This window comes from Chelonia mydas, chromosome 6, assembly GCF_015237465.2.
Source record: "Chelonia mydas isolate rCheMyd1 chromosome 6, rCheMyd1.pri.v2, whole genome shotgun sequence".
Classification (NCBI taxonomy): domain Eukaryota; kingdom Metazoa; phylum Chordata; order Testudines; family Cheloniidae; genus Chelonia; species Chelonia mydas.
Genome location: NC_051246.2, coordinates 105,139,129 through 105,152,823, shown reverse-complemented (window position 1 = coordinate 105,152,823; position 13,695 = coordinate 105,139,129). Strand labels below are relative to the sequence as shown.

Genomic DNA, 13,695 nt, shown 5'->3' with positions numbered 1-13,695 from the left:
GAATGTATTGCCTCATCTGTGCTCTCTGCATGAAAAAATCATGTTATTTCAGAGTCTGCATAAACCTAACACTGTAGTAATAACTGTATCATAGTGTATTCTGAGAACAAATATATTATGATCTGTCACAGGGTTCACTCACCACTGGTGACGCCTCCTGCTGGCTATCCTGGGGATTAACTCAGGCAGCTTGTGCTCCCCCTTCAGCAGTGTCTTCTCCTGCCTTTTCTTGCTATGCAGCCCTCCAGGATCTGCAGTCTCCTCTTCATGGCTTGGCCCTCTGGCCAAGTCACTGAAGTCCTCCCTTTCCAGGGAATTCACAGTCTTTCCAGAGCAGCTGTCTGGCTGACCTCTCCAGTGCTCTGTGCCACTCCCCAGGGGCTGGTAGGGAATCCAGGCCTGCCCTTTATACCAAGTTCTAGCCCAGGGACCCTGTAATAAGCAGCCACAGTCCTTGTACGTCCTACATCTCTGCTGCTGTTTCCCTGGGTTTCTTCCTATATATATGGCTTCCCTCCTCTCTGGGTTGCCCTTCAACTCCTTCCACTCAGGGACTGACTGCAGCCTTTCTCCCTGCAGTTTTTCCCAGCAACAGCAACCTCCCTACACTGCAGCCAACTTAAGTTGCCTGAGGAAAATACTGGATTTATTAATTAAGTGTAAATTGTCAAGAAGCAACAATCTGCTCTGGAACTTTAACAGATACAGGGGTTTTAGTTAAACAGCACAAACAACTGCAAGAACTTGGTTACGTTACTTTATTCAAAGATACAGATTTAAAGAAAACCTCAATATCCATTTATTTATTTGCTGTCAGGGTCCAGACCTTCTTGGAACAGGGGCTGGCCTGCACCCAGACCAGCCTCACTGTTAGGCAACGAATGAGCCCAGCTGCACTGTCTTAGAATGGATGGAGTAGCCACAGTCCCTGACTGGCTGCTGCTTTAGCAGACTTGCTTATATGCTTGGCCCCCGAGTCAAGCGGGAGCTGCTCAATATATACCATGCATCTTGCAGCCTTGCTCCAGTTTGCTTCCAACCCCTGCTCTTGCTCTGTTCTAGCCCCTGTTCCTCTCCAGTCTCAGATATCTAGCTTCAATCCGCAGCTTTGCCTCTGGCTCTTGCTCTGGCATTTGGTTTCTGTCACAAGAGACACATTGAAAAGAGCAGCTCTTCCTAGGCGCACATGCCCCTCTTTCTATTGGTGCTCTAATCATGAAGTCTTTCCATACAGAGGTTTCCACAAGTTTGGAGGTGTGAGGCAAGCAAACAGCACAGTCACCAGTGGTCCCCTGCTACCTCCTTCCATAAATATTGGCTCTATTCTCCACCATGTGGGTGGACAGTGGGCATTTGACCCTCCATGCCAGAAAAGCAGTTTCATCACTGTTTGCTCTGCATCCTTCCTAATAACTTCTATTTGCTCTGTTTAATGTTTAATAGAGGACACTCAGCTTAATAATGTTAATGCAATATAAATAAAAGGCGAGGAGCAGTGCAGATTAGATGCATCCAGCAGGACCCTTCTGATTGTACTGTAAGTATGGCCATATTTTTTCAAAGATGCTTTGAACTCCTATTATCTGTGTGAAATGCAGTTGATTTTATGGGATTTCATTCAAGTATGGGCGACTGTATTCACTGTACCTGTTACAATTTATCCTGTGAGTGGAGCCTTCTTTAAGATCCCAATGAGCCAGCAGAAATTGGTGCGCTAGTGGAAACGGTCTTTGAATGAAGGCATTTTTTAAAACAAATTATGGGGAAAATCTGGGACAAGATTAATCTAGTGCTTTAAGATATGGCCTGAGTACACCAAAAATGTGTGGGATTTCCTAGAATGTGTTAGCCAGCATTAGAGCAGTGGAACCTGGGATTTTCCCTTCTGCAGAAAATTCTGACATAAAAAAAAAAATCATTCTGAATCAGAACAAAAAGTCAAAACTTTGAATTTTCCCATGAAACAAAGTTCCCCTACCCCCCCAAAAAATTCTTTTTGGTCATCTGAACTGTTTAATTTTGATAAAATTAAAAGATTTTGTTTCAATTTTGACTTTTTGGTATTAGTTTCTTTTATATTGTTTTTATTTTACCTTATATGGTTTTATAAAATAATATGAGCATAAAATAAAATACAAAACCATTTTAAAAGCATAAAAGAAAAGAAAACAATGCAAAAATATAAATATAGACTAGAATAGAAATTTTAAAAACATTTTTTATTTCTTTTCTCAATGAAACTTCATTAGAGTTGACATAACCCTTTGGAACGCTTCTATTTTGATGAATCAGCATTTTTTCATTTTGTAGTGGAAAAACATTCCATTCAAAAATTTCAACCAGCTCTAGCAAACACATTTTAACATGGTTTAAAACTCTCACATTAACGAAGCAAGTTGATCTTTAGCACATACTAGCTGGCTGAGTTGAAGCCTAATGGGAAACCCGTTTCCTCGGGACAGATAGAGAGAGAAAAAAGAAGGGACAGCATAAAAAACAAAAAAGGGCAAATCTATACATTTTTGACAAGTGAAGAACCTGTAGAGCTGATGTATTCCTGTTATTATGATGCTACAGAAAGCTCGGGACCATTTGATATCCCCTTTTGCTAAAGTTCACCAAATTACAGTACTCAAAGTCAGGGATGGGTGACTTAGTTTTGATGTTCCAGACAGGGTCCTTCCCTATAAACTTTTTCAAGCTTTAGATAGCAGGCCATATTGTCATTTGGATCCAGATTCTACTGCAACACATTGAAGTGTGTGCATGTGTGGTGGAGTAGGGGGGGACTATCAAGGAACCGGTTCCAGTTCCCTGATTGTTGCTATCAAGCCCTAGCAGAAGTTACAGCTGCAGAAGTGCAGCACCAATTTGTGCCACAGGCATAAGGTCCCTAATTCATCTTACAACAGCAGAGGAAGATCATAGTGGATCTCCATTCTGCTAAAATCTCTCACAGCCTCCTCTCATCCCACCCTCTGTCATAACTTCCCCCCGCAACAAAACACCTCTACTCTAGGGTGGGGGATGTCTGAGTGGCACAAAGAGGATGGTGCTAAGTGAAGAATCCAGCCCAGAGTCTTCTTCTACCACCCCTCCCTTTTTCCTTTCTCTGATTCCCAACCTGGCCTGGGCTCCCAACCCCTGTGACTCTCTGGTCAGCCCCACTCCCTTTCCCCTCATAATCTCCCAGTTGCCATGACAGGAGAGAGAAAAATAACCAATGGATCACAAGTAGCACAGTGAAGGAGGGAACATTTCCATGACTAATGACTATTCCATTCTTTTGTTTTTCAAGGGAATAGTTCCAAAGGAAAATGAAGTCCATCCTCTGTCTGTGTGTGTTACTTGCTGGGCTTCATGCTGTTGTCTTGTCTCGTCATGTACCTGAGCACCACAATGACCAGGATGGTCAGACAGATAATAATCCTCCACAGCAACTTAGCCCAGTTGGAGGCAAAGTCGTAACTGAACACATGACCTTTATGAAAGTTGTTGCTAGCAATGCTGACTTTGCATTTAGATTCTACAAGCAGATTAAATCAGAAGCAGCTGACAAGAACATTTTCTTCTCTCCTCTGAGCATCTCCACTGCCTTTGCAATGCTGACGTTAGGTGCCAAGTCAGCCACTCTGAGTCAAATTCACAAAGGACTCTCCTTTAACCTGACAGAGATTGAGGAGAGGGAGATACATGAAGGTTTTCATCGGCTCCTCCAGATGTTAAACCATCCTGACAGTGAGATCCAGCTGAATATGGGAAATGCCCTTTTTGTAGATGATCGACTGAAACTACTAGAGAAGTTTTTGGCTGACGTCAAAAGTCTGTATGAGTCTGAAACTTTTCCTAGTAACTTCCAGAATTCTGCCGAGGCTGAGAAACAGATCAATGATTACATCGAGAAGAAAACCCATGGGAAAATTGCCAACTTGGTCAAGGATCTTGATCCACTCACTGTAATGGTTCTTGTCAATTATATTTTCTTTAAAGGTAAGATGTTCTACAGATGGGTTCATGACGCACATACAGGCTATGGAATGCTGATTGGGATCCGAGACAAAAAACCTGCTTTTTTTAAATTAAGGGGCACTGTCAAGGTTGTTAGCCCTATGAGATCACCCAGGTTGATACTGGTCCCTTGTTAACTATGTTAAACCTTTCCATGAAAGTTATAGCCAAAATGTCCAATCTGTGTAGTTAAAGTTAGGCACCATATTTAGTCACTTGAATAAAAGTGGCCTCGTTAGCAGGCATGCTGAGCACTTGCTTATTTCTACATAGTCACTAGGAGCTGTAAGTGCTCACTACCTCTCTAATGCAGGTCACTTTAATTTTACCATCTAAATATGAAGTTAAAGAAGGACAGCGTATTCCACAATTCTGTGCATAGTCTTTGGAGTACAAACTTTTTTCTCTGACATTTTGCAGTACCTGAGACACTCAGTTAATGGATAATGGCTGATCTGCTTTGCACATTTAGTTGCCAGATACTCATTCAAGTCTTCCAACTGAATGCTCTATAAATGGTATCCAGGAACTCTGAAAGGGTCTATTTCAGACCTGGAAATTATCTTGAATCAATAGAAAGCTGATGAACTGAGCAGGAAGTTGTCCTGTGGGACACTGATGAAGTAGCTTACACAGAAGAAAATAGGCTTTATTCCAGAACCATAGAAGTCAATGGGAGATTTACAATTTCCTTCAATGGAAGCTGGATCAAGCCTATAATGCAGAGGAGTAGGCTGACTGACACATGTAGCGAGCCTTACGCTGCAGATATTGAGCAGGAGAAACTTAAGTTGTGTGAGGAAAATACTGGATTTATTAATTTAGCATAAAGAAAAGGAGTACTTGTGGCACCTTAGAGACTAATCAATTTATTTGAGCATGAGCTTTCATGAGCTACAGCTCACTTCATCGGAAGTGAGCTGTAGCTCACGAAAGCTCATGCTCAAATAAATTGGTTAGTCTCTAAGGTGCCACAAGTACTCCTTTTCTTTTTGTGAATACAGACTAACACGGCTGTTACTCTGAAACCTTAATTTAGCATAAATTGTCAAGAAGCAACAATCTTGTCTGGAACTTTAACAGAAACAGGGGTTTTAGTTAAACAGCACAAACAAACCGCAAGAACTTGGTTACTTTACTTTCTTTAAAGATACAGATTTAAAGAAAACCTCAATATCCATTTATTTATTTGCTGCCCCTTGAGCCCTGATGATGCCCTGGCCTCTGACCCCTGAACTGTGCACCTTCAACACAGAACACATGCATGTGGACCAGGCCCACCCACGCCTCTCAGAGGCTGAGAAGCACAGAGGCCAAACTTCTGGCCTGTGTCAATACTGTAGGGGGAGCAGACACTTTGCCTTTAGATACCCTGCAAAGGTCAGACCAGCTTCAGGGTCAGGAAATGCCAAGGGCTATTAAGAGTTAAACGACATTTCAGTGCACCGGAGAGGCTGCATGCTATTCAAATGGTCTGGCTAGCATGTCACAGTTCAAACATATCATTGCTCAAATGAGTTTGTAGATGACCTAATCCTCAAAAATGAACTTGCCACATTTAAATTAGTCTGACACACATTAGTAATTCCTCTTTTTCCAGTATATTCAATGACATTTTCTTTGTATTTGTCATAAGCTCGTTGGGAAAATCCTTTCAGTAATTTGAATACCCAGGAAGATGACTTTTTTGTGGATGCCAAGACATCTGTTAAAGTTAATATGATGAACCGTGACAAAGATTATCACACTCACCGTGATGAGGAGCTGTCTTGCTGGGTGGTTGAAATCCCATACAAAGGAAATGCTACTGCATTATTTATTCTGCCTGATGAAGGAAAAATGAAGCAGGTGGAGGAGGCCCTGTTGAAAGAAACTGTGTCTAAATGGACAACATCACTTCAAGAAAGGTAGCCTTGTAACTGCTGCTATATGCATATATGTCTTACTGTAGAATAGGGTAGGATCCCTCATCAAGACAAAACATCACATTAAAGGTTGGATTGTCCAGCCCTCAGAAAGGGGCAGTGCATAGCCCACTATCTTAAGATGGAGATTGAAAGGCTTGTTGCCTCAGACATCCCCCCACCCATGCAGCACAATGCCTCCCAGAGAACCCATCTTGCACATGGAAGTAACTTGCTACACCACCTAGTTTGTCTGGAACCTATTTTGGCAGAGCACTGCCTTTTCACCACCACTTCCAGTCCAACTGCTTCGGGGAATCAGGGAAAGCATCTCCAATGTAGCCACTGCAGTGCCCTGGGAGCTCTGATGGTGGTACCCTAGGGAGACCATATTTCCCTATGCTGAATATGGGACACCTGATAAAATTACTCGTATTCAAGCGAGTTCAATGGCAATCAGTCGAACTATGCAGTACAAACATTCAAATTAACATCAAGTTGTCTGAGCCCCTATCAAAAAGAAATATTGCGTAGTTGGAAACTTTTTTATTTACTTTCTTATCTTTAAGGTTTTAGGGTTCACACAGGGAGGGTGACACACACACACACTCTGGTACAACTCTTTCACATAGGAGGGTTGACCGACCGACCCAACCCTCCCTGCCCAGCGCTCTCTGCCATCCATGCCTGGCTGGGCCCCCGGGACAGACCCACCTCTCCTGGTACCTGGAACCCTGTCTTCCTGGGGCAACACATGGGGGGGCACCCAGAGTCACATGTCCCCCCTCCCCAGATTTCTGCCAGGGTTCACATCAAATGTAGTCAGCAGCAGCCTTTTGGCACTGTGCAGGAAGGAAAGGACGGGAGCTGCTTCCAGCCGCAGGGCAGGAGGAGATGCAGAAGGGATGACCTGGCCCGTGTCTTTGCAGAGCTGATCTCTTCCACTATCCCCGCCGTTCCCTGTAGCTGGAAGCAGCTCCCATCCCTTCCTGCCTGCATAGTGTTGAAAGGCAGCTAACACCTACAGGCTTCTGCTGGCCAACAACATAACCGAGCAGCCTCTGGCTACAGCACAGACAGGAAGGGGTTAAGCCTTACAGCTTCATTGTGCACCAGGGCCCAGGGAACCTGACTGCTGGGGCTTCAGCGAACCCAGCCAGAGAGGTGGCTCAGGAAGGGAGGGTGCCTAGGGGATGGAGCAGCCCCACGCTCCCTGGGGCCAGGACCCAGGGTGGGAGGGCACGTGAAGAGGGTGCTGTGAAGCCTGCAGGGTCGGGGCATGAACAGGCTGGAAATCGCTTCCCCCTGCCACTCCAGAGCTTAGCCAAGGGTCGGAGAGGCTTCCCCGTGCCAGTGCTGTGTGGGGCTTTGGCACATGCAGAGCTTGGCTCCTCCTGACCAGTGCCCCAGGCCAGAGGGTCTTGGGCTTTCCCGGGGTGCCAGCCCAGCCAGAGGCAGTGGGAGAAGGAAGGAGCCTGCTGGCCAGGCTGTTGGTGAGCTAAGCGCTCCGATCGAGGGCTGGTTCTCCACACAGCGCTGGGAGCAGGACTCACTCCTCCGGGGTGGATATGGAGGAGCAGCAAGGCAAAGCAGAGAGAGGACAGTGAGGGGGAGCACGTAAAGAGGCGATGGGTGGGTAGCAGAGGCGACACATAACCGGCCACCGCCTGGCGCCTGCTTGCACACACCAGCCACTGCAGCTCACAGCACGCAGCCAGTGCTGGCTGGAAACGGGATAGGGGGTGGGGCACTGTTGGCTGGGGGCTGCGCCGATGGACCAGCAGGGGGAGCAGCTGGCCCCGCATGCCTCAGCTTTGCCCCACCACTAGCCTTGCACACCCACCCCCAGACTTGCACACCCACCCCATCGTAGGCCACTGGACCCCCGCTCCCACTCACTGCTGGTTGGCGGATGGCTGGCGAGCAGGGATCTAGCCAGCAGCAGGACTCACCAGTACCGATGGGAGGGAGACAGAAAATACGGGACAATTTGCCTGTTTTTAAGAAAAAGTCAGGGCACTTGCAGGAGAGCTTAAATATGGAACTGTCCCTTTAAAAACAGGATGTCTGGTCACCCTAGAGTACCCCTAATATGCCACACAAGGTACGGGAACCCTTGTTTCTCCTGGATTCCCCCATGTAGCCATGTTAGACATAGGGACAATCCAGCCTAAATAAAATAACATGGTTTACTTTTCTCTATACTGGAGTCAATAATCCATCCTATTGTTTTCCAAAACTCACCGAGAGCCCATATGTAGCTAAACAAACAAACAAACAAAAAAAAACGTGGGATTGTAATTTCTTTGTGCCTCTGATAGTCCACCTATAAAATGGGACAATAATATTTACTTAGCAGATGGTGGCATTGTGAAGCAAATTCACTGACATTTGAGATGCTCAAATAGAATGCTCAAGTTGCAGTGGGGGAGGTTTAGGTTGGATATTAGGAAAAACTTTTTCACCAGGAGGGTGGTGAAACACTGGAATGCGTTACCTAGGGATTTGGTGGAATCTCCTTCCTTAGATATTTTTAAGGTCAGGCTTGACAAAGCCTTGGCTGGGATGATTTAGTTGGGGATTGGTCCTGCTTTGAGCAGAGGGTTGGACTAGATGACCTCCTGAGGTCCCTTCCAACCCTGATATTCTAATATGTGATAAAACTGCAAATCTTTAAGTGTCCAGCGATTTGACAACATTTTACCAGAGTTTTGTGTTTCTTTTTGAACAGAGAAATCAATCTGTACATTCCAGCATTCTCTGTATCTGGTACTTACGATGTGAAAGAGCTGTTTCAGAAAATGGGTGTGATCGATGTGTTCACTGACGAAGCTGATCTGTCCGGAATCACGGAGAAAGCTAAACTGAAGGTGTCGAAAGTAAGTTTGTAAAATAGAACTGGTGCTAAACTGGCTTATCTACTCCTATGACTTATATTTTATCTTTGTAAATGACCCAGTCCTGCTTCCAAAGAGGTAATTGCAAAGAGACTCACTGCCAGCAACATAGAGAGGACAGGGCCACAAATTAGTGTATTTTCTAGAATTAAGTATTTGTTTGCCTATTACAGTTAATACAGAGGTACTCTGAGCACACTTCATCTTCTAGGATATTGATGTAGAACTAAATACCATCCAGGAGGTGTACAGAGAAAAGCATGCCACACACACAAGTGCAATGTCAACTATTGCTAACATAAAATAATTCATGAGTAAAGATATATGACAGTGGTTTGCAAACAGGGACTAGAAACAGGACTGCATTACGGTGAACTAGGAACCTTTTAGCTCCTGTCTGTAGCCTCCACACAGGGGAGTTACAGTACAGCACTTTGGTGCAGACTGCTGTTCATACCACAGTAATTTGACCTGTGGGACAGTGTAGAGAAGCCCCAAGTGAGTCAGCCAAGGTCACAGAGGAGGTTTGTGGCACAATCCTTCCTCAGCAACCTTCCTGATAGCTTTCCTCCCATTGAGTAATACTTTACTCCATGAGTAGCCACATGGACCCCGGATTGTGATGCCACTCACAATAAGTAAGAGTAGCAAAATCTCACGCTGAGTCAGTATAAGGAAAAATTCCTTTGTGTTTCATTAGGGACAAGGAAGAAAGAGTTCTTAGTGTATTTCAAAAGTCTCAAGTAAAAGGAACAAATTAATATTTGGACTATGAAATATACATTCATACTACCCAATACAAAAAACATATAAGGCAAAACCACACAGGAGGGGTCAATTACCTGGCTCCTTTGCCTCCTATATCATTTGTCACCATTCATCTTGAACTGTCTTCAGGTTTCTTCTGAAAACTAATTCTCTGCTGCATAATACTATTCATTATTTTTGAGTAGGGCTAGATAAACATTTTCAACAGAAACTTTTGGCAAAACTATAGATTTGGAAACACTGGAACATTTTGCAAATTTGTGTTAATTTTGCCAAACTATTCATTTTGGGGGAGGGAATTCTCATAAAAATCAAAACATTTTGTTAACTTTTTTTCTAAACCAAACCCTTTGGTTTGGGGTTTTGTTTGTAACAAGTTTTTGTTTCAAAATTTCCTTTACTTTTAGCTTACAAAATATTCAGAATCATTTTTAAAATGGCCAAAATCAGAAAAGAAACATTTTGATTTTCCTAAACAAAAATGTTTTGTTCAACAAAAAATAATTATTTTCAACATTTTGATTTTGCCAAAAATGTTTGAATATTTCTTTTTAGTACAATCCAAAATTAAACTCTTTCAACATTTTGAATTTGCCAAAAAACCAAAACATAAGAACATAATCACAGCCATACTAGATCAGACCAATGGTCCATTTAGTATCCTGTCTTCCAACAGTGGCCAGTACCAAGTACTTCAGAGGGAATGAACAGAAAGGCATCATCAAGTAATCCATCCCCTGTCATCCACTCCCAGCTTCTGGCAGTCAGAGGCTAGGGATGCCCGGAGCATAGGATTGCATCCCTGACCATTTTGTCTAGTAGTCATTGATGGACCTATCCTCCATGAACTTGTCTATTCTTCACCCAGCTCTGTTTGTGAGGATGAGATAACTCTTCTGTTGTGCTCCACAGAGACTAAGGGAGCCCCACTTCATGAGGTCAGAGAACAAAAGATGAGATTCATTCAGCTCCATCTGTAAAAAATAGTTGGACCTAACCCTTCCAAATATACATAGACAAAACACCCATTGAACTCAGTCTTGTAGTTATTCTGGGTTTGTTTCAATAGTCTATTTTCTTGAGATTTGGTTTAAAAGTTCATCTCCAGATGTTGCTCCATGTTCTATACTCACATTGTAATCTTTGCTTCATTTTCTTGTAGGTTGTTCACAAAGCCCTGGTGGATGTTCATGAGAATGGTACTGAGGCTGCAGCAGTCACTGTGGTGGAGATTGCATTCTTTTCTGCTGAATTTCCTCCTCCTCCTACCATTAAATTCAACAGGCCCTTCCTAATGATGATTCTTGATAAACCCACCCGAAGCATCCTCTTTATGGGCAAAATCATAAACCCTATTGAAAAATAACTGCCCAGCCACTCTTCATGCCCCAGTGATTTAAATGAGTGGTGCGCAACTTCTCATGAGCATGTGCATGTACAACAGACAACTTGGTCCTAGTGACTGTAACTGAATTGTAATTGACATAAATTCCATACAAATCAAACACGACTGTGGTGTCTTCATGTCTACAAACAGACAGTCTGGAACTGTATACTGGGCATGTATTATAAGTGGGGGGAAATGGGACAGTGAGGTAAGAGCTGGGGAGGTCACAGGAAAGTGGTTTGAAAGGGATAAGAAAGGTTGGTGGAGACATCAGAGGGAAAAGTGCTGCTTGGTCCCCTCTTCCACTCCATCCCCCTTTACAGAATAAAGAACTGGGGCACTTCACAGGATGGGAGAAGACTGAATGTATCCTTCTGTGGTCCCTACATGGTTCTCTCCTAGTCCCAAACTCTCCACCTCCAATCCAGATTTCCTCCCATCATCTCCCACTACATCATGCCATCCTCTCCCCAAAACAATTCCACAATTCATTCCATTCTCCCTTACACTCAACCATGCCAACCTAGGCCATCCTACTCCTGGGATCTCTGCAGCTCCCTCTCACCCAGCTCCCAGCTCAGGAACACCCACCGTACACACCTGTCCCTTTCAGGCTGAGAACACCTCTTCTCCCTACCAAACCCCTCCCAACCCCCCTCGCAGCAGCACCTCTCAACTCTGAAACCCTCTCCCTCCCCATGCTCCAGGGCTCAGAACACAAATGTATGCAAACCCTGGGATAACTTTTCCTGGGGGTTGTAACTCTTCCCCTTCCAACCTGACAGCCACCAGCAGGCTAAGAATCTCCTTTCTCCCACAGCTCATATATCCCCACATCAACTTCCCCTTCTTGCTGGACCTAGGGAAGCAGGAGCAGAGACTTCAATGTGTCCTATACTCTGAATAAGCCTCCCAGAAGCCTGGAATCCCTGATCTGTTCTCCTTCCTCACTACAAGCAGCTCATGTGCTGCAGGAAATCCACAGGCTTGCAGATTGTGGGGAGCACAGCAGAGTCCCATAGACACTAATGTAAAATAGACCTTAAACAGACTACATTGCTTGAGCTTTGCCACTTGCTGACCGGGCCAGGAGACTCTAGGGGCAGGCAGCTAAGTGAACTAAAGCCTCATGATTCGGGGCAGATTCAGTCCCACCAGGAGTCCCTGTGACTGCAAGTGATACTGCTTCCTGCAATATGTCAGCCACTCCATCTGCTGGGCTTCCACCATCAAGTGGACCAAGTCTGACACACAGTGAAGAAGCCATCTAATGAGGTAACCTGTTACCTAGTAATACAAAAGTCAAGCGATCCCAGTATCACAGGCAGGTGATGAGATGCAGTCAGAATATTTCCAGTGCAGTTCTCCCTTAGTCTGTAATGAAAACAGCTGGAATGGTTTAAACAGGATGTCAAGTCTTACCAGTTACAAAAACATGACAATTAACTCAAAGTAGACATTTGAATGCTGTGGATTATTTGCACTGCAGCTTCTCTTTTGAAACCCATCATTGGCTTCTTCCTGATACTTCTTTATTGTCTGCTTTCCCGGGAACTGTCTTCCTTGGTCCCATCCAAAGCCACTGTCTGCTTCCTGTAGATTCACCTGAAGACTTCATAAACACAGGCTTAGTTTATAAAGACAGTCTCATTCTCAGCAAACCATAATAGGAGATCACCGTCTTACTGCACCTCCAAATTACCAACCTCCAAATATGCAGCAAACACTGGGTCTACAATTCTCCACTCCACTGACACCACTGATTGATGGGGAAAGTGAGTGATCTCTTCCTCCAATAGTGGCTAATGAAATATCCCATTTTCTCACCCAGATTCATCTCCTAAGCCAGGCTTGTAAATTCAGAAACTCTACCCTTGCAGAAAAAATGGAAATACTGGAAGATTTCCAAGCATACTACATACTAATAATGCTTGGATTTCATATAGTGCTTTTCATTCGTTGATTACCAAAGTTTTTTCACTGTCTTTTATGTGAGAGAGATGTGTGTTCTCTCCTTATTCCTTATGTCCTTACTTATAATAAGGTCCATTGATTCCAAGGCCAGAAAGGACCACTGTGATCAGCTAATCTGACCTCCTGTATAACACAGGTCAGAGACCCTCTACAAAATAATTTCTAGCACAGATCGTTTAGAAAAGCATCCAATCTTGATTTTAATATTGCCAATGATGGAGAATTCACAATGATCCTTAGTAAATTGTTCCAACAGTTAACTACTCTCACCATTAAAAATTATGCCTTATTTCCAGTCTGAACCTTTCTAGCTTCAACTTCCAGCCATTGGATTGTGTGATACTTTTCTTTGCTAGACTAAAGAGCCCATTATCAAATATTGTTGCCCTTGAAGCTACTTCTAAATTGTAATCAAATCACTCCTTAACCTTCTCCTTGTTAAGCAAAATAGATTTAGCTCTTTTGAGTCCATCACTATAAGGCACGTCTTCTAATCCTGTCTAATCCTCTAATTCAATATCCTTCTTGAATTATGGACACCAGAACTGCATACAGCATTCCAGCTGCAGTCACATCAGTACCTAATACAAAAATTAAATGACCTCTCTAGTTCTACTTGAGTTTCTTTTTATGAATCCATCTTTTTACATATGTATGTAGCCCTTTTGTTCACAGCATCCCAGTGGGAGCTCAGGTTCAGCTGATTGTCCACCATGCCCCCCAATCTTTTTCATAGTCACTGTCTCCAAGGGCAGAA

The 13,695-nt window shown here is 43.9% G+C and overlaps 1 protein-coding gene across 1 annotated transcript; it reads left to right on the top strand.

Moving 5' to 3' along the window:
* Positions 1-1,321: 1,321 nt before the first annotated feature.
* Positions 1,322-11,008, top strand: LOC102931543 (alpha-1-antitrypsin). The gene is made up of 5 exons (XM_007063441.4): positions 1,322-1,537; positions 3,299-3,990; positions 5,645-5,915; positions 8,644-8,791; positions 10,740-11,008. The coding sequence occupies exons 2-5, from the start codon at positions 3,318-3,320 to the stop codon at positions 10,941-10,943; spliced, it is 1,296 nt and encodes a 431-aa protein (XP_007063503.2). The 5' UTR covers positions 1,322-1,537; positions 3,299-3,317; the 3' UTR covers positions 10,944-11,008.
* Positions 11,009-13,695: the final 2,687 nt, after the last annotated feature.